The 21031-nt window shown below is 43.8% G+C and overlaps 1 protein-coding gene across 4 annotated transcripts in view; it reads right to left on the minus strand.

Annotated features, from left to right (window-relative positions):
• TUBGCP3 (tubulin gamma complex component 3) overlaps window positions 1-21031 on the minus strand; it is a 152348-nt gene that overhangs the window by 47846 nt on the left and 83471 nt on the right. For 3 of the 4 annotated variants that reach the window (XM_073350050.1, XM_073350040.1, XM_073350021.1), the window contains exons 14-17: window positions 20681-20870; window positions 19153-19333; window positions 18313-18381; window positions 11711-11846 (exon numbers count right to left, since the gene is read on the minus strand). In XM_073350050.1, coding sequence (XP_073206151.1) covers window positions 11711-11846; window positions 18313-18381; window positions 19153-19333; window positions 20681-20870 — 576 coding nt within the window. The remainder of the gene's footprint in view (window positions 1-11710; window positions 11847-18312; window positions 18382-19152; window positions 19334-20680; window positions 20871-21031) is intronic. The other variant, XM_073350029.1, reaches the window with a different exon arrangement.

The following is a 21031-nucleotide window of genomic DNA, read 5'->3' on the forward strand; positions in this document are numbered from 1 at the left end:
CTCCTAGTGAAAAAGTTTTTCCTAATATCCAACCTAAACCTCCCCCACTGCAACTTGAGACCATTACTCCTTGTCCTGTCCTCTTCCACCACTGAGAATAGTCTAGAACCATCCTCTCTGGAACCACCTCTCAGGTAGTTGAAAGCAGCTATCAAATCCCCCCTCATTCTTCTCTTCTGCAGGCTAAACAATCCCAGTTCCCTCAGCCTCTCCTCATAACTCATGTGTTTCAGACCCCTAATCATTTTTGTTGCCCTTTGCTGGACTCTCTCCAATTTATCCACATCCTTCTTGTAGTGTGGGGCCCAAAACTGGACACAGTACTCCAGATGAGGCCTCACCAATGTCGAACAGAGGGGGACGATCACGTCCCGTGATCTGCTCGCTATGCCCCTACTTATACATCCCAAAATGCCATTGGCCTTCTTGGCAACAAGGACACACTGCTGGCTCATATCCAGCTTCTCGTCCACGGTCACCCCTAGGTCCTTTTCCGCAGAACTGCTGCCTAGCCATTCGGTCCCTAGTCTGTAGCTGTGCAGTGGGTTCTTCCGTCCTAAGTGCAGGACCCTGCACTTATCCTTATTGAACCTCATCAGATTTCTTTTGGCCCAATCCTCCAATTTGTCTAGGTCCCTCTGTATCCTGTCCCTGCCCTCCAGCGTATCTACCACTCCTCCCAGTTTAGTATCATCTGCAAATTTGCTGAGAGTGCAATCCACACCATCCTCCAGATCATTTATGAAGATATTGAACAAAACTGGCCCCAGGACCGACCCCTGGGGCACTCCACTTGACACCGGCTGCCAACTAGACATGGAGCCATTGATCACTACCCGTTGAGCCCGACAATCTAGCCAACTTTCTACCCACCTTATAGTGCATTCATCCAGCCCATACTACTTTAACTTGCTGACAAGAATACTGTGGGAGACCGTGTCAAAAGCTTTGCTAAAGTCAAGAAACAATACGTCCACTGCTTTCCCTTCATCCACAGAACCGGTAATCTCATCATAGAAGGCAATTAGATTAGTCAGGCATGACTTTCCCTTGGTGAATCCATGCTGACTGTTCCTGATCACTTTCCTCTCATGTAAGTGCTTCAGGATTGATTCTTTGAGGACCTGCTCCATGATTTTTCCGGGGACTGAAGTGAGGCTTACTGGCCTATAGTTCCCAGGATCCTCCTTCTTCCCTTTTTTAAAGATTGGCACTACATTAGCCTTTTTCCAGTCATCCGGGACTTCCCCCGTTCGCCACGAGTTTTCAAAGATAATGGCCAATGGCTCTGCAATCACAGCTGCCAGTTCCTTTAACACTCTCGGATGCAACTCATCCGGCCCCATGGACTTGTGCACGTCCAGTTTTTCTAAATAGTCCCTAACCACCTCTTTCTCCACAGAGGGCTGGCCATCTATTCCCCATGTTGTGATGCCCAGCAAAGCAGTCTGGGAGCTGACCTTGTTCGTGAAGACAGAGGCAAAAAAAGCATTGAGTACATTAGCTTTTTCCACATCCTCCGTCACTAGGTTGCCTCCCTCATTCATTAAGGGGCCCACACTTTCCTTGGCTTTCTTCTTGTTGCCAACATACCTGAAGTCCTGTGTGATAGCGTCATGTTTGGCAAACGTGTGGTCTGATGCCCATGTGGCCGCCTTGCATATGTCAGTAACAGTTAAGTTTTACAGGAATGCAACGGATATTGACATCGCTCTAGTAAAGTGTGTTCTGATGCCCTCGTGGGGTTGAGCATTCTGGGTCTGGTAGCAGGACCTAACACATTCAGATATCCACTTGGAGAGTCATTGCTTGGAAATAGCAGCACTCTTCGATTGCTCAGTAGTGGACACAAATAGTCTAGGGGGATTTACGGAATGCCTTAGTTCTGTCTAGATAAAAGGCAATTACACGTCTGACATCAAGAGTATGTAATGCCGCTTCTTGTGGGTTCTTATGAGGTTTGGGGTAGGATGCAAGTAAGTGTATTGGCTGATCGAGGTAGAAGGTAGAGGCTGCCTTGGGAAGGAATTTGGGGTAGGGTCACATCGTAATCTTGTCTTTAAAGAAAATCGTGTAGGGAGGGAAGGCCGTTAGTGTGCTTATTTCCACGACCCTTCTCACCAATGTTAGGGTGACCAAGAAAGCTACTTTCATGGACATGTGTAGTATGGAGGAAGTAGCCAGTTGTTCAAAGGGAGGTTTCATAAGACCCCGGAGAACTAGATTCAGATTCCAGGTAGCTGAATCTCAGGGTAAAGGTTTTGAAGGCCCGTGAGGAAGCATTTTATGGTGGGGTGGGTGAAAACTAAAAACCCATCCAGCATGTCATGGAAGGTATTAACTGCCGCAAGGTGTACTCTGATAGAGCTGAGCGATAGTCTCTTTTTTTTCAGTTGAAAGAGGTAGTCCAAGGTATCAGGGAAAAGCATGGTCTGGGTGGCAAGTTTCTGTGGGAGCACCATATGGAGAACTGTTTCCATTTTTGCAGGTAAGTCTTACGAGTGGATACTTGTCTACTGTGGAGGATGATGTGTTGGACCTGCTCCGAACAAGCTAGTTTGTGTGTTTGGAACCATGAAGGAACGACGCCATCAGATGGAGCTTCTGCAGTTGTGGATGGAGAATCTGACCATTGCCCTGGGAAAGCAGATCCAGACTCTTGGGAAGAGTTCTTGGAGGGCGGATGGACATGTGCAGCAGGTAAGGATACTATGTCTGTCTGGGCCAGGCTGGGGCAATAAGTATGACCCTGCCTTGTTCTCTTTGATCTTGCATAGGACTCTGTATCAGTGGGACTGGCAGAAAAGCGTACATAAGTGTTTTGTCCCACGGAATGAGGAACGCGTCTCCAAGGGACGCGGTCCCAAGTCCCGCTTTGGAGTGGAATAGATTGCATTTGTGCTTTTGTGTTGTGGCAAAACAGGTCTACGGACGGGGTGCCTCAGTAGGAGAAGAGCTGTCGTAGTAGCGTGGGATGCAATTCCCATTTGTGTTCTTGTGAGAAGTGTCTGCTGAGTGTGTTGGTGGTAGTGTTCTGACACCCAGGCAGGTAGGAAGCAGTAATCTCTATGGGACATTGTATGCACCAATTCCATAGTTGGATAGCTTCTGTGATAGGGAGTGCGACAGCGCCCCCCCATCTGTTGATGTAGAACTTACATACTATATTGTCTGTCAAGAGCTGAACAGATTTGTTCCTTATGATTGGGAGAAAGTGGAGGCAGGCATATCTGACTGCTCTGAGCTCTAGAAGATTTATGTGCAGACGTGTTTCTGATACGAACCATCAGCCCTGTGTTGTGAGAGCTCCTAGGTGCACTCCCCAGCATATCAGGGAAACGTCTGTCATGATCATGAGCACAGGGAATTTTGATGGAAGGGGACACCCGTGCACGTGTTTCCCGTTTTTGTCCACCATTGGAGGGAGGCGAATACCTTTGCTGGAGGAGTTAGCATCATGCGGTGGCTGTGCCTGCTGGGTTTGTATATGGAGCTGAGCCAACCCTGAAGGCATCTCATATGTAGTCTGGCATATTTGACCATGAAGGTGGTGGTTGCCATGTGACCAAGAAGCTGCAGGCATGTTTGTGCCTCTATTCTGCGGCAAATGGACAAGGAGTGTATAATGGCAAGGAATCCGGTGTGTGGGAGTGAGGCTCTGGTCAAAAGTTGAGTACAGATGAACCCCGATGAACTCGACTTGCTGTTGGTATCATGGTGGACTTTTGGAATTTTATTTGCAGGCCTAGACTGTGGAAGAGGGAGATGGTAAAACAAGTGGCCTCTAATGTCTCATCGTACGAACGGCCTTTGATAAGGCAGTCGTCCAGGTAGGGGAAAAGTATAATTCCAGGTCTGCATAGGTGGGCCACCATTACTCCAAGACTCTTGCAGAACGCTCTCAGTGCTGTGGAGAGTCCGAACGGTAGCACTCTCTATTGGAAGGGGTCATGCCCTACTGCGAATCGCAGAAAGCATCTGTGTGCTAGGTGAATAGATATATGAAAATAGGCATCCTGTAAGTCGAGGGCTGTGAACCAATCCCTTTGTTCCAGCGCATGTATTATTGTGCCTAATGTGACCATCTTGAATGTCTGTATGCGTACGAATTTGTTCAGTCTGCATAAGTCTAGTATAGATTGCCATCCTCCGGCTTTCTTCTGGGTCAGAAAATAGTGAGAGTAAAACCCTTTTCCCCGATGTTGCACTGATACAGGTTCCACTGCACCTACCTGTAGAAGATGAGTCACCTCTGCTCGAAGTCGGTGCTCGTGAGAGGGGTCCCTGAAGAGGGACGGGGAAGAGGGAAAGGTGGGTCGGCATGAAATGAAAGGGATGGAGTAGCTCAATTGTACTATTTCCAGGACCAGCGGTCCTGTGTGACCTGTTGCCAGACATGGTGGAAAAACTGGAGGCGGTGGCCAAATGGGCAAGTAAGCAGTGGTGCCAAGGGATGGTCGCGTAGACCCCTGACCAAGGCTTCAAAATTGTTTGTTTCCCAATGTGTGGGATGTAGTCGGTTGTGCACGGTTTTGTCTGCGCCGGGGAGGTCTGTTGTGGTTCCTCCCACTATCATACGGTCTCGACTGGGGCCGGTGATATTCTTGTGCATGGGGCCTCTGATAAGGCTGATACCATTGCCTCCTGGGGAAGCAGGGGTATATCCTCAGCTTGCGCAGAATGGCCCTAGAGAGTCTTTCATGGTGTGAACGACTTCATTATTTTTTGGAAAAAAAAAGTTTATCCTCATCAAAGGGAAGCTCCTCCACTTTGGTCTGCAGATCTTTAGGGATGCCAGATGCAGACAGCCAGGAAGATCAGCACATCACTACCACGGTGGCAGTAGTGCGGGCTGCTGTGTCCATGTCCAGGGATGCTTGTAGCGCCATCCTAGACACCAGCTGACCTTCGATGAGGACTGATTTAAAATCCGCTCTTCTGTCCTCTGGGATATGGGAGGTAAAGTCAAATAACTTCTTGTACTTGTCATAGTCGTAGCTTGCGAGGAGGGCGGAATAATTTGCAATTCTGAATTGCAGAGTGGAGGAGGTGTAAACCTTGTGGCCCAGGCAGTCAAGTCGTTTGAGGTCCTTATCTTGCAGAGTGGGCCGGTATTGTGGCTACTTTGTTCTGTGGGTCGCTGCATCCACCACAAGAGAGTTGTGCTGTGGGTGGGAAAATAAGAAATCTACGTCCTTAGCCGCTACATCATATTTCCATTCAGCCCTTTTACATATTGGTGGGATGGAGGCAGGGGTCTGCCATATAGCGTAAGTGGGTTCCAGGAGGGCCTCGTTTATGGATAGAGTGCAATCTTTGATGGAGCAGAGGGTTGGAGGATTTTCAGGAGTCTGTGTTGCGTCACCTGCACTTCCTCTAATGGAATGTCCTGGCTGATTGTCATCCCTTAAAAAGTTCCTGGAACTGCTTAAAATTGTCCACGTTCTGTGGTGGTGGTGGCATGAGAGCTTCATCTGCCGCTGACGGAGAGTTATGAGCAGATGATTCAGGGAAAGGTTCGTAGCCCACATCTTCAAGGGGGGGCTCAGGAGCTCTGGATGTAGATGGAGCTGGAGATAGAGGTGCAGAGCGGGTCTGCGGTCTGGTGGTCCGCAAGAAAGATTGCCGTCATGGGTAGACGAAGGGACCACTGAGGCCAGGAAATAGGATATGAAAAGTGGGGCCTCGCCCATGGTAGGTCAAAGTAGGGAAATTGGTGGGGAAAACTCTGCCTGCTGCGGCATGTCATTCTCACTGTCAGTGAGGGTGGCCAGGTCAGGTGGCGAGAGCGGCTGGTCAAAGAGTGAGCGCTCAGTGCCTAGGAGAGGGGAGTCAGGCTCTGGGGCCACGGAGATGTCAGCATGATTTAAGAATGGTTGCTGATCCTTGAGCTGCGATGCCACGGGTCTCGGAGCATCAGCAGATGTCCGCAACAATTTTTGCTTAGCCTCGGTGGGTGCCATCGGCCACCTATAGGTGCCCTGCGAGGATGGTGTGTCTGCAGCAGGGGTCATTGTCAGGCTTGGTGCCAACATTCTTAGTCAGCACCGGGATGGACAGCGCTGCTGGTACTGGGTCCATCTGTGGTGCCGGCAGGGCTGGTGCCGAGGAAAGCTGCCGGAGTTGGGGGGGGGGGGGGCGGGGGGCTCGAGTCCTGGTTTCTGCACCTCATGTGAGCCATGCCTACGGTGCTGGGGCATTCAGCTGTGCCGGTTTTTGGTGTGGTCAGCACTGGGGGAAAGTGATTTCACCAGAGACCTTTTTTGTTTCTGTAGGTCTCTGGGTGGAGAGGTTGGGGCTTCCTGCCTCTTCGCATGAGAGGGTGAAGCCAAGCTCCTGGTTGGTGCCGATCTGGCAGGGGAGTGTGAGGGAGAGGGTTTACTTGTGCCTGTCTCCGTTGGTGGCTGCAGAGATTTCTCCATAAAGAGCATTTTTAGCTGCAGGTCTCTAACTGCGAGCCCTGGTTTTCAGGCTAGTACAATGGACACACTTAGCAGGGACGTGTGTCTTGCCTAGACACTTCACACACAGTGAGTGTCCATCAGACCGCGGCACAGACTCATTGAAGGAGCCGCATTTTTTTAATCCAGGGGACTCCGGCATCATGAAGCTATGATTGCCTGAGGGGAAGTCTCAATGGGAGACAAATGTGAGAGAAAAAAAAGTGTTTGTTTTTTTTAAATCAACAAACAAGGAGTAACTATTTTAAAGGGAGGGAAAGAACTGGGATACATCTAACTATTGCTACTTATTTCCTTCAGTGACCAGGGAAGAGGTTCAGCACAGCCTCAAGTTCAGTCTTCAGCCGAGGATGGTTGAGAAGGAACTGAGGGGGTGCAGGTCATGTGTGCACAGACAGACCCTAACGACGCCATGAGACAACAGCTGGGCGGGTGCGCCCTGACCAGGCACTGCTACTGCAGATCTCTGATCAACAGCGCCAGGTTGCACCGTCACGTGGAGTGGAGCACCCACAGGGACAGCCCTCAAAGAAGAAGTAATGTTTATCAATGGAATAGCTCTGCCAAGCTGTGGCCAACAATTATTGCAAATGGAATCCTTTGAACTCCTATACAAGTGTTAATTCATTGATATAACTGTATGCCCTTTTTGTGGAACCTCTCTCTATAATATAATTGTTTTCCAGGTTGGACATCACCTGACTTTCCCAGACGTCATTTCACAGCACCTACATTGCAACAGTATTTCCACGTAAACTAAATCAAGAGTGCAATGATCTCTCACCTACACACTTTACAGATGGAAACCTATAATCTTGAATGTCCCATTGATAGAGCCCTGCACAGATATAAAATTTTTATCCCCATCTGATCTGCAAACATGGTCTGTGGATATAAAGTGGATATCCATGGATTTGCAGGGCTCTAGCAACTGTGTTTGTTGAGTCCTGCTGTACCAGCACTGAGTACTCAATACAGTATAATTATCTTAGTTTCGATCCAGTGTTAGGGTGCTTGATGAAATGGTAATGTTGTGTATGTATGGTTTATTGTTCACTTTACGTCCTATTTTGGCACTGCCTAGGACAGTGGGGAAGCGAACACTTCATAGGAGTTTAGTATAGATCAAGACTCTGACCATATATCTGTCAGTGTCTCAGTCTTGCCTTTCTGCAGTTCCTGGAATTACAAAGAATTGGAGAAGTCTGTCTAATCAGAAGATGGAACAACCTGATTTTATTTTAGAACTTGTGTTGCCCTATCACTACATTTGGCTCCATTCGCATAAGATGGAAATAATACAAAAGCAATATCTCCATCAATGGTTTTATGCCAGATGCAACTGAACCAATTTACAAGAATCCAGAGCGCATTCTGCAACATATCCTAAAAAATATTTCTAAGCAAGCTTACAGAAGCAGGAGACAAGTCCTGCTTTTCAAATGCGGGGTGCAGGCAACAAGAATATTAGAAAGCACTGTCAGATTCATCTCCATCTATGTTTTATTGGAGACTTCTCCCCACTATACTCATTGCAATAAGTGGAGTGACTTCACTCCACTTTCATGCATGTGAAAAGTGCACATTGTGCAGGCTCAGGTAATCCCTTACCTCAAGACCACACACAAATACATTTGGGTACAATCCTGACATGAAGAGCCTATAGCTCTCAAGCCACAGAGTTACAGCTTCCACACACAAATACATTTGGGTACAATCCTGACATGAAGAGCCTATAGCTCTCAAGCCACAGAGTTACAGCTTCCAATTTTAGATTGATATGGAAATGGTGTAAAGTTCCAGAGACTGCTGCCCCAATAGATAAAAGTATGTTGTACTGGGGTGGTCACCCAGCTCCGGCCCTGAAGGGGTGAAAGCAGCCCTGGAGAGGGCTGTGGCGGGGAATAGCTGGGCTGATTGGGGGAAGCAGACACAGCTGGAACCACGCCTCAGTCAGGCCACAGCTGGCCCTTATAAGAGGGCTGTGGGCCAAAAGCTGGAGGAGTCTCTTTAGCTGAAGGGAGAAAAGGACCTGGCTGCCTGGGAGCTGAGCAGGGTACCTAGAGTGGAGCAGGACTGGGGAAAGGCCAGAGGAGATGGGGAGCTCCAACCTGGGAAATACCTAGGCTGCAGGCCTTGGTAAAGGCCCAGAAAGGTACTGAGGCTGCAGAGGGGCAGCCTGGGAATAGGCAGAGGCACCTGGTCCTAACTCTTTGCTGTTGATGAGTGGCCATTACAGACTGCAGTCTGCCCCAGGGAAAGGGGGCTGGATGACGATTGGCAGTAGCCACTGAGGCAAGGTGGGTTTAGAAGGTTGGGGGTTCCCCTGGGAGGGGAGACCCAGAGCGTGGGGGTACAGCTGGGGCAGAACCCCAAGGTAAAGGGCACCGGGAGCAACACAGGGCCAGCCGCAAGTGAGACACTGGCCTGCAGAGGGCGTGCCGTAAGCTGGAAAAGAGCTAATTACCAGACAACCAGGAGGCGGCACTGCCACCGGTGAGTTTTGTCTTGCTACACGTGTTAATATTTGTGAAAAGCCAACAAAGTGAGGAAACAGAGGGTGAAATCATTATCATCGGGTGAGATTATTATCATTATCTCACCCGATTGTACCCAAGTATTGCAGAGTTCTCATTGCTTATAGGATGTGTATCATATCCCACGTATTACATTCACACACCATAGGAAAGTAGTCTCAAGGTAGCCATCTTGACCAGTATAAATCAAACTTGAAAATTCAGAGGAACTGGGAGAAAAGGGAGGTAAAGACTAGGCCAATACAATATATGGACACTTCTCTACCACCCAGTCTGTTCACTACCACATTTCCCGCAGGGAAGAGCAGATGAATTGGAGGGCAACAAGTTGTTGTGATTCTTGTTAGTGCTAGTATGCTTCAGAGCTTTCAAATTTCACTCCTACCCTGGCAGCTCTGCACCTCCTCCCTTCCCTTATACCACTTTACTCTTAGCAATGGAGTGGAGTAAGGGTGGCAGGCAGGGAAACTACTAAGCTTTGAAGGGTGATTCAAAGGGTCTTGCTACTTTCAACTATAACTACTCCCTTTAGCTGGGGAGTGGAACACCATAAAGAGCATGTGGGAAAGAACAGGAGGAGGAGGAAAAAAAGCACTACAGGGAAGAGACAGGCTGAGGGGAACAAAGGAAAGGGGAAGAACAGGTGGTAGCAGGTGCGAAAAAACAGAGAATTAGAAAAAAAAACCAGCAAAGAAAAGAGAAGTCTATGAACATAGGAGAAATATTTTGTCATACTCCTCATCAAAAAAGGAAAAATTAGAAACCAACAACTGGCAATATCTCCAGGAGCAGCAGATGTTTTTCTGAGGATGGGCCTAAAACAGCGGTTCTCAAACTGTGGGTCGGGATCCATAGTGGGTCGGGACCCCATTTTAAGGAGTCACCAGGGCTGACTTAGGCTTGCTGGGGCCCAAGGCCAGAGCCAAAGCCTGAGCCCCACCGCCTAGGACCAAAGCTGAAGTTCAAGCTCCACCACCCAGGGCCAAGGCCCGAGGGCTTCAACCCTGGGTGGTGCGGCTCAGGTTACAGGCTCCCTGCTAGAGCTGAAGTCCTTGGGCTTCAGCTTTGGCCTCCCCACCCTGGGCGGTGGGGCTCGGGCTTTGGCTTTCACCCCTCGACCCGGGCAGTGGGGATCAGGCTTTGGTTCCCCCCTTTTAGGGTCATGTAAAAATTTTTGTTGTCAGAAGGGGGTCATGGTGCAATGAAGTTTGAGAATCCCTGACCTAAGAGATTTAAGAGATGATGCCTTTTTTCAGGAAGGCAGGGTCTCTAATAATAATGGACCCAATTCCCTTTGCAAGATTTTGCCAGCCAAGAGGGTCATGGATCCAAGTTACAGATTACAATACAACGTTATTATATGAACAGAACTAACAGCTTTGCTGATAGCTGTGAAGACAAGGGCTCTGCCCCATTTAGCGTATTGTAATCGAAACCAGTTGAAATTTAATTAGGGAAAATAAAATTTGTAACAAACAAACTCAAGTGTTTGTAGTTCAATACTGATGTTGTTTTATGCTTTCCTATTTTTTTTAAAGTACTTATTACATAAAACAATGAAAACTTTATCATCAAGATTAGTTGTTCTATTACGACTGCCTTAGTTTATTTTCCATGTGTTAAAACTACAAACAAAATAAATACACCTCAAAGCACATTTAAAACTGAACAAACCCTCCACCCTCTGCCTCTTGTGCTCTCATTTAGACAAACAATACTGGCGTTATGCTCTTAAATATTCCAGGTTATAGTTATCACCATGTATGCAAGGGCAATGGAGTATCTAATTTCAGTTTTAGCCATACAACAGAATTTTCTTTTTAAATACAGTTCCAAATTTACTGAACAAAATTAGCTTTTGCTCTGCACAATAAACAGAACAGTATCTTATTTATTACAACTAAGGAAGATATTTAAAAACTTTATTTTTTAAATTAAAATACACTAACCTATGAATAGGTGAAAAACTATTTCAGACATCAGTGCTGGGCCTACAATATATAATGGACAATGTGAGACTAAAACTGTCCACGTGGAACCCTACTGAAGCCAATCAAGCTTCGCCTGGGTGTAGCTGTCCACCTTCATGTTGTCCCTTGCAGGATTGGGACCTTAATTATATAAAAGGTTCAGCCATCTAATAATCTGACTGTAGTAAAAGAAACTGCCACACCGTAGCAAACAGTACTGGCAAAATACAAAATAAGTGATTTAATGTATTCTGAAAAAATTGATTAAAACCTTAATATATACAATCTTGATTGTGAGATCTTTTTAAAAATATACATTAGTAGGCCTAGTTTAGAGTTTAGCTACTTCTGACTGATGCCAAGCTGTTTTGATGCATCTTTTAAAAACAACTGCATTGATTTTCATCTTTTCCCTCCCCTGAAAAAAATAGAAAGAAAGCGAACAGAAGCCTAAGAAGTTCTCAATGCCCAATAATTCAATGGCTGAAGATCAACAAGCAGCAATACAAAAGTCATAGGATAGACTTTCCATTCCCAACTACCTTGCCATTTCTTCTTCACTCAAAATTTCTTATGTGAGCAAGTTAAATAATAAAAACAAGACATTTCTGAGTAGGTGGCAACAAAATGTTATTTATAAATTCTTTTTTATCTCCACTAGCTGGATTTTTCTCGTGTACAATTTTAGCTAAATTGCATCTAAACACCAGTTAGCACGTTACCCATTTTGTTTTTCCCCTACCTGGCATACATTTCAGGAGCTTTGCATTGCACATATGTCCTTTCCATATGTCTGTGAGAATATATTCCATCCGCTTTGCTCGCCAAAGGAAGTTAAACACCCTTAGGTAGTGGCTCATGCACTCTCGTGTAAATACCTGCAAATAAAATCAATATAACAGCTTAAAATAAAATTACCAGATTTACTATCTGTTCATTTGGTTTCTTTAAATCGTTCTATGCTATCCCAAACAATGTATACAGGTTTTACCAGCAGATTACAACAGGAAATAAACCCAAAGCTCTAGGGAAGTTACTCCCTCTGTGCAGGGAGCTCATCTGGCTCAGTCATCAACGGCCCAAGCAATAGGCAAAAACACCATTATAAAAGCTGAATCAGAAAACCATTAGAGTAAAAGGCTCCACTACACTAAAATAAAGTCAAAGTCTGGACTGGCACAGGAGGACTTCTCAAAACCAAGTGATCAGGCAAGTCTCCAGAATCTCTCTGTGCAACAACAGTCATAGGTTGGCGTACGGGTGAATAGGGGAAAAAAGATTTTCTACAACGTGCAGAAACTGCCTCAAGGCAGTTTACAGACTACGTCAAGTCAGCAATGATGTATCTAAGGCTGCCCAGGTGGGCTTTAGAGCACTAGAACAGAAACATCCCTTTTCAGACTCAGACAGCCCCAACAATGAAACAAGCCTTGAATAATGAGAGTTTCTTTACAATGGACTGTGTAACCTTCCCTAAGGTTGTCAATACAAATAAGACACTGATCCCTTTTAACCTGTTAGACTTTCTTAAGACCCCTAAAGAGAAAGCAAGAGCTGATCTGAATAAGGTAACTTCAGAACCTATTTTCGGACACACACAGAGCTCTTTCAGTGTATGAAGACACTTCTCTCTTACTTCATTGGGGTGGACAGGAGAGGGAGAGAAACTTGAGTCAAATGGAAAAGGGAACCCATCTTGGGAAGGACAACAGGAAAAAACAATGATTAAGCCTATCCCGATGATAAACCAGGAACATATCCCTGCATTAAAGAGCATAAGTTTCCCCATACACCCATCATCAGGCAGATAGCTGCCAGAAGATTAAAGGTGAGTCTCTCAGATGTTCCTAGGGACCGTGTCACATGGTGGCTGGCTCCTTAAGGGGAGAAGCACCTAACACCACCTATGACCAGCTTAATTCACTTCCCAGGTAAGAAGAATGAAGATTCTGTGACAGGTGGATCAGGTGACCAATCAAGCCTCTAATTAGGAAGAAGAATGTGGGAGAGGAAGAAGCTCAAGTGGGAGCCTCTAACAAACCATCTAAGATAGATGGGAAGGCTAAACAGGACAGAAGCATGGGAGCCTGGCTTGAGGAAACAGCTTCAGGTGAGTGCTGCAGAGAGACAGAATGGCTCCTTCACAGAATAAAGGGACTGTTTGGATGATAACCCAGCTCCAGGAAGGAGAGCTGGGGGGAAAGAAAGACTGAACTGTGACCATTCTCCAGGAAGGAGGGCTGAGGCCTCTTGGTTCCCAGACACTGGACTTCATTATGAAGCACCTACTCTTCCTAACCCAGCCAAAAAAAAAAAACAACACCACACCAACATGTGGGAGTGGGGTGTGTGGCCCATGAACCCCTCAATGCCAACTGGCAAGAGGGTAACAAGAATATCCTGATTCTGTTATGTACACTCTGGGTCACCAAAGAATGTCACATGGGTTCTTAAATGAAAGCCAGGATCACATGGGTTCATAGAATCATAGAATATCAGGGTTGGAAGGGACCTCAGGCAGTCATCTAGTCCAAGCCCCTGCTCAAAGCAGGGCCAATCCCCAATTAAATCTTCCCAGCCAGGGCTTTGCCAAGACTGACCTTAAAAACCTCTAAGGAAGGAGATTCCACCACCTCCCTAGATACCCATTCCAGTGCTTCAACCACCCTCCCAGTGAAAAAGGTTTTCCTAATACCCAATCTAAACCTCCCCCACTGCACCTTGAGACCATTACGCCTTGTTCTGTCATCTGCTACCACTGAGAACAATCTAGATCCATCCTCTTTGGAACCCCCTTTCAGTAGTTGAAAGCAGCTACCAAATCCCTCCATTCTTCTCTTCTGCAGACTAAAGAATCCCAGTTCCCTCAGCCTCTCCTCATAAAACGTGCTCCAGCCCCTTAATTTTTGTTGTCCTCCGCTGGACTCTTTCCAATTTTTCCAAATCCTTCTTGTAGTGCGGGGCCCAAAACTGGACACACTACTCCAGATGAGGCTTCACCTATGCCGACTAGAGGGGAATGACCACATCCCTCGATCTGCTGGCAATGCCCCTACTTATACAGCCTAAAATGCCATTAGCCTTCTTGGCAACAAGGGCACACTCTTGACTCCTATCCAGCTTCTTGTCCTCTGTAACCCCTAGATCCTTTTCTGCAGAACTACTGCCTAGCCACTCTGTCCCTAGTCTGTAACCGTGCATGGGATTCTTCAGTCCAAAGTGCAGGAGTCTGCACTTGTCCTTGTTGAACCTCATCAGATTTCTTTTGGCCCAATCCTCTAATTTGTCTAGGTCCCTCTGTAACCTATTCCTACCCTCCAGGATATTTCCCACTCCGCCCAGGTTAGTGTCATCTGCAAACTTGCTGAGGGTGCAATCCACGCCGTCCTCCAGATCATTAATGAAGATATTGAACAAAACCGGCCCCAGGACCAACCCTTGGGGCACTCTGCTTGATACCGGCTGCCAACTAGACATGGAGCCATTGATCGCTACCAGTTGAGACTGATCTAGCCAGCCTTCTATCCACCTTATAGTCCATTCATCCAGCCCATACTTCTTTGACTTGCTGGCAAGAATACTGTGGGAGACCATATCAAAAGCTTTGCTAAAGTCAAGGAATAACACATCCACTGCTTTCCCCTCATCCACACAGCCAGTTATCTCGTCATAGAAGGCAATTAGTTTAGTCAGGCATGTTGCTAATATTGTTTTGAAATATATGTACAGATGCTATGTAAGGGGTTACGTATGTATACTGAAAATATGTTTTAATGTATGTATTAATGTACAGTTCACAAAAGGATTTTCTGACAGAGAAGCCACCACCTCTGTTGGCATGTAAATTAAGCATTGTCAGATACCACAATGGAGATTCATTTACATATGAATCAACAGAGGGGCAAGCACACCAGAGAATAAGCCACAGAGGGTTATCCTGACTGAGTACAAACAATGAACTTTGGGGGAAATATAAGGAGAAGGCAAGGAACACACCCCTTTATCCTGCACCTAAGGAAAGTAATTGGGCAGTGTGATTATATTCATGAAAGTGGGATTAAAACAGCCTTGATTAAAACACTACAAAGGACATTTGGGGTGAGATAACAGGCTAACCTAAGGAAGGTTATGTTTAGCCTCTAGAAAGCTTGTTATGATTTTGTTTTGAATGTAACCTTTTTGGATCCACTAACCCTACTCACCATCTCTTCAACCTTTGATAGCAAAACTTATTTATAGTGAAAACGATACTACAGCTTAATGGTGTGGTATTATACAAGCTGCTAATCCTGAGCTGAATCAAATAGGCTGGTGTGTATGTTGTTCCCTTGTGGGCAGCAGGCCCAGTATTTCTGTGAGTGTTCAATGGAGAAGGGGCTGGACACTACAAGGGAATGCTTCAAAGGAACTCAGACTGGGCTACACCTGTTAACCTGCAAGCCAAAGGAAGGCATAGCCCAGAGGAGACTGCTTAGGTGGCTAACAGGCTGATGATGTCAGTAAAGCACAAGTAAGGCACAAGCAGGTTTCCCTCACACTGGAGCCCCACAGGGGGATGGTAACAAGGTGATGCAAAGTCCTGGGTATCTTGAGAACTGTCACAGGAGGAATCACCAAAAGAAAAAAGTAATAGACAAAAAAAATTGAGACCCAGATTTCAGAAATGCACATGCTCAAACGTTGTATGTCTATTTACCACAAATGAATGTGCAATCCTGGTAATTATGCATATGCCATTTGGAAAATCTGGGCCCAAAACCCCAAGTCCAGCTCTCTTGCTTTGTTCTGTCCACCTGCTGGAGACAGGAAAACAATTAAGCAGGATTGGACAGATATCCTCTTTATAGGAAGAGATATGTCCTAAGAACTTTGCTCCCTCCCATCTCCATCTTCTGGTATTACGATCCGTATCAACTATCTGCGTTGGTCTATGGACTCTAGAGTGCTAAACTATTCTTTTTGCTTAATCTCAATGGTTTTATCTGCAGATGCTAGAGGAGAATCAATCTCTCGCTCTCTCTCACCCACACGCTCCTGTAAGTTAAAATATAGTTGAACTGTAGTCCATTAAGAATAGAAGCCTTATGTATACAGAGATCTGAAGCACTAGCAGAGATATTTTCCAATGCGTTCGTGAGCTACACACAGTGCTTCTCTAGAGCATTTTCCTCTTGTTAACTGAAACAGCAACTGCAAAGCTTTCCAAGTACTAACAAAACATTTCAGACGGCAGAAATGTAGCATTTTCATTTATCCAGAGTATACCTACACTGGACATGCCTACACCTTATGTATTTTTATTTTTACATTTTCAACAGTGAAGAGGCGTCTATAACACACTTTAAGACATACATGAACAAAGATCAACATTACTATATTGTTATATTCTTGACTTGATTAGGAATAAGAAATATAAATGCATTAAATGTTATATAGGTTTCTATACATGAGATTTACAGATTACTGTATGATAGCAAGTTACATCACTTCAAAAGTTTCCAATATTTCTATGGATGCTCTTGCCATTTTCAATTTATAGCAGGACCACAAAGCTCCATTTTAGTTACGGTTCCATCACTATTCCCATTATAAACACTTGGGCTCTGTCAGACCAGAAAGCACTTCTTGTTCTTGGGAGGTTTTGAGCACCTTTCAATTCCCAATAAGATAACTGGGAGTTGAGAATGCCCAGCACTCTCCTAGAAGTGCTCAGTAATTGGACCTTTTACTATGCATATGGAGTTTTAATATTCCTCTTCACATGTGACCTTCCAGGTCTCCCAAACAAAGGCTTGCTGGCTGCCTTCCCTGTAATTTAAAAATGAAGTGACATTTTGTTCAAAGAGCTCAGTAAAAAACAACCTCAGGATCTACTGAGACTTTAATCCTTCATAAAACGATGCTAATTTTTCTACACTGGTTCCTAAAAATATCACTTTGCTTGAGAACATGAGGTGATACTATCAGCAGTGACACACAGCCCTTCACCAAACCTAGTTTCTAGTGGTCAGCTGTACACCTCAAACCCCTCATACCTGATTTTCCTCCTCTACTCAATGAACTACTCTGGAATAGCAAGAGTTGCAGATATGGGGACTACAGTGCATTTGTGGAGAAGCCTGCATACTGGTTGATGCATGGGGGATAGACAGCAGTGAATACAATCAAAAGTATCTGAGCCACCCAGAAAAAAATTCCAGGGAAAGAGACCAAATTTCTGTGTATGTTAAAAGAAACTCACAGGAATCTTTCAGAGTAACAGCCGTGTTAGTCTGTATTCGCAAAAAGAAAAGGAGTACTTGTGGCACCTTCGAAACTAACCAATTTATTTGAGCATAAGCTTTCGTGAGCTCACTAATCTAGAGTTTTTACTGTGGATGAAGTAGCAGGGGCTGGTAGGAATAAGAACTTTTTTTTTATGTCCTGTTTAAATCAATTACCTGTATAACGTTAGGTACATTCTATGTGTTTAATTACTTGCTCAGTTGTCTACCTCCCTGTAACTACCGCTTTGAAAGGTAAAAAATTATGTAAACAAAAAATTATCATGAACCATAAAAGTGAAAAAAACTGATTCAATAATAATAGAGACACTTTCTGTGTAAGTCATTTCACCACAATTGAGGTTTACACCATGTTTCCCCAAATGGTAATGTCAAATGGTCAAAATTAGCTTAAGGGAGGTGGTTTGAAGTATAAAGTTTATATGGATGAGTAATTAGCAAAAGAAGAATCTGCCCCAAAGTATGGGGAATGTGAGAATGGATGTACAAATTAGAGGCCCAGAGAGGTATTTCTCTCCTTTCTCTAACTATACATCTATGTAAAATACCTTCTGCTGGTCACTGAGACCTTGTTTAAAAGAAAAAAAAAAAAAGAAAAAAGCACTGAAATTCTTTACATATGGTAAAAGCATTTTGAACAATAGTGTAACTATTTTCTCATCAGTTTTAATGAATACTACATATCAAATTTAACTAGTATAAATAGATTTCCCTAAATATATTTTACAGTTTCTTGCAAATTATCCCAAATTAGTTGCTACAGTCTAGAAATAACATCAGAAAATGAACAATCCATTTATTAAGTACTTGCTAAAATTTTGCTGGAACAAATGTATTATTTATTTTAAGTAATGAATGTTTTAACTGTAGCATTTTAGCACTCATTAATAATTTAGAGAAACAGATTCTGGTTGAACTGTTAATACAATCGGTGCATCTGACATGCCAAATCTCTTTAATCATCCATTTCTAGAGTAAAAAGGCTATTTTAATAACAAAGCAGTTAGCAATCTAAGTGGATATCTGAGAAATCTACACAAACTACAATATAAAGCCTTACCGTTGCAATTGGCCCATCCACATGATAGTCTAGACTGAAGACATCCCATCCAGTATCACCAGGAGACACCTATATGAAAAAAAATGCTACATTTAGTCACGTACCAAAGTCTGCACACTGCTGAAATCTTTACTGTTCCCCCAAGAAATATGAAAAAGCAGTTACGTTTGCCAAAAATGGCTTTATCAATATTATATTGCTAATTTTCACAAAGAAATACTATAACAACTTTGTTTCGTTGGTTTAATAACATGTAGATTAGACATCTTTTGAGGCTAAGCACCACATTCCCTCACTAAACTCCCATAATTTACAGAAGTCTCTCTGATGCAAGGCTGACCGAGAAAATATTCACTGTTCATTTTCTTCATAATTCCGTACCACCAGTGTCACAAAGACCCTGCCTCCGATTCTCAGAGTGGCAACTGAAGAAGCTAATTTCAGCCCCCTGATTCTGGACTACGAGCCCCTGTATAAATTATAGCAGGACTCTCCCTACTCTCTCTCTCATACTGCTCGTGTAAGGGACCTTATATCAGCAGAGGTTCAAATTTAGCAGAGATAATCTTATACTTTTGGGGGTTGGCGGTGGGGAGAGGAGGGAACAGTTGGTTTAGAAGGAGGCTGTGTGTCATCCACCAGCTTTCCACCAAAGATTCACTCTAATATTGGGTGCGGAAAGGCAAGTCTCTGCTGGGAATCTCCAGCCAGGATAAGGCCAGTTTGTGCTGTGTGAGCAATACAAAGTGACCTTAGTGGGCAGAAGAATGTGACTCAACATGAATAGAAACTAGAAGTTCACCTGATGCTGATCCAAGAGCTAATTTTAGATATTTATACCCAGAAAATAACTTTCATGTCAGGAGCTGAAATGACCCAGAGTACCTCCAGAAGTCTAACATCCAACCGTTTGAGGATCTCAGGATTATCAAACTGTGCATTAGTTGCCCTGACAGCTGTTTCAAGGATTCCTGTCAGATTATGCTGATACAAAGTGGTAGCTGGTCGGGCAAGCTCTGGCCTAGAGGTTACAAAAATAAAGTCATTATATACAGTTTATGATATTGTATAGTAGTTACTTTGCAGTATGGTAGCAATTGCAGTGAGTCTGTACAACACTTAAACATTTGTCTCCAAATTGTATTTTCAAAATTAAGGACAACTGCCTACATTCACTACATGAACGACAGAGAAATGAAGCATTAAATAACATTGAGAGATTTTAAGTAATTTGCCTATCTGTGTATATAACAAACATCAGTGCTAGTACTAGATTCATTACCATTTAATGCAAGTAATTACTTTAAAAATTGTATTAGTATCTAACACAAAACTATAATTTTAGTCACATTTACAATCAGAATGAACTATTGTTTATTTGTAGTGCCTTAATATGGCAGCTACAACCAGAAAGCCACTAATTTTAGTTAGTGGTTATGAGAGACTTGTACATACTAATCTGAAGTGCTTAGACTGGCTGATGAAAGTATCTAAAGCCTATAATCCTCAGTTTAATGGGAACTTTTTAAAGTTCTACATCAAGAGGTTGTTTTTCCCCACTAATTATGCGTTTAAGGCATTATTGATTCTATACATGATCCCCAGTTTTTCTGCTGCACATCATTTGCTTTCTTAAAAAGTACAGACACATTATCAATAAAAAATGTTGGCCAAAGTTGTTTTTGATGTTTATCAAGTTAATGGAAGCTTTTTAATATACAATCTGTTTTGTAGAAAAGGAGAGCTGCTTAATGGTTTTTTTAATTCTTGCACATGAAATTTCAGCAACATGACCACGAAATAAAATAAGATGCTATGCAAGTATGCTTCTTACAAACTCAGCTGGGCACTTATGCCTGCAGTTGAGGGTGCCAAACGTTAAAGATGTGAGCTGTCAGTTGAAGCTGTAATCATAAATCTTACCAACATACTCTAAACATTTTGGAAAAAAAAGGAAGAAAAAGAACGAACGAACGCAATACACTTAAAAGGATGTAGAAATGTTGTATTTATAGCCCTGCTCATGAGTGGTGTTTTAAAAGTACTAGAAAGTGAGACAGAATTTAGAAATCACAGAGCACGGGCACTGGAAATGCAGGCAGCCCAGAGCACATCAGGAGGGAGAGGGTAACAGTAGTTCAGCTTTTAAAGATCTTGAAATTCTTTTGTACTTACTACTTACAGGAAAAAACAAATTTCAACTACTATTAAAAGGTCAAAAAAATCCAGTCTAATATTTTGTTGAATCTAAGGATGTCTATAATAATAAAATATTAGCTGCATTAACATATTTTCTTTTTAGAAAATGATCTGTTGTACATTTGCAAATATTCAAAATGCAGTATAATTGTACTGCATGTCGTCTTACTTAAGCAAGTCCATTAAGTGTCTTATAAAATCTCCTTGACCGAGAAGTAAGTAGCGCCTCATAGCCTGCATGTGCTCCAGTAAATTGTATTTTTTATTGAGAACATCCAGCAAGTACTTGCTGGTCTCAAAGTAAGCTGCATCGATTTTTCCCTGAAATGCATTTTCCAAATCTGTGAACAAGTCAGCAGCTGCAAAAACAAAAACAGAAAATACAAGGTTATTAACATACGTATTTAAGAAAAACACTGAAGATGAAAAAAATTATACAAATGTAGAGGTATTACCACTTCCACAGATTCTAATTCTCTATTTCTGAACTGACCTATCCATGAAAAATAGAGAAATGTCT

Source organism: Lepidochelys kempii, chromosome 1 (assembly GCF_965140265.1).
Source record: "Lepidochelys kempii isolate rLepKem1 chromosome 1, rLepKem1.hap2, whole genome shotgun sequence".
NCBI lineage: Eukaryota > Metazoa > Chordata > Testudines > Cheloniidae > Lepidochelys > Lepidochelys kempii.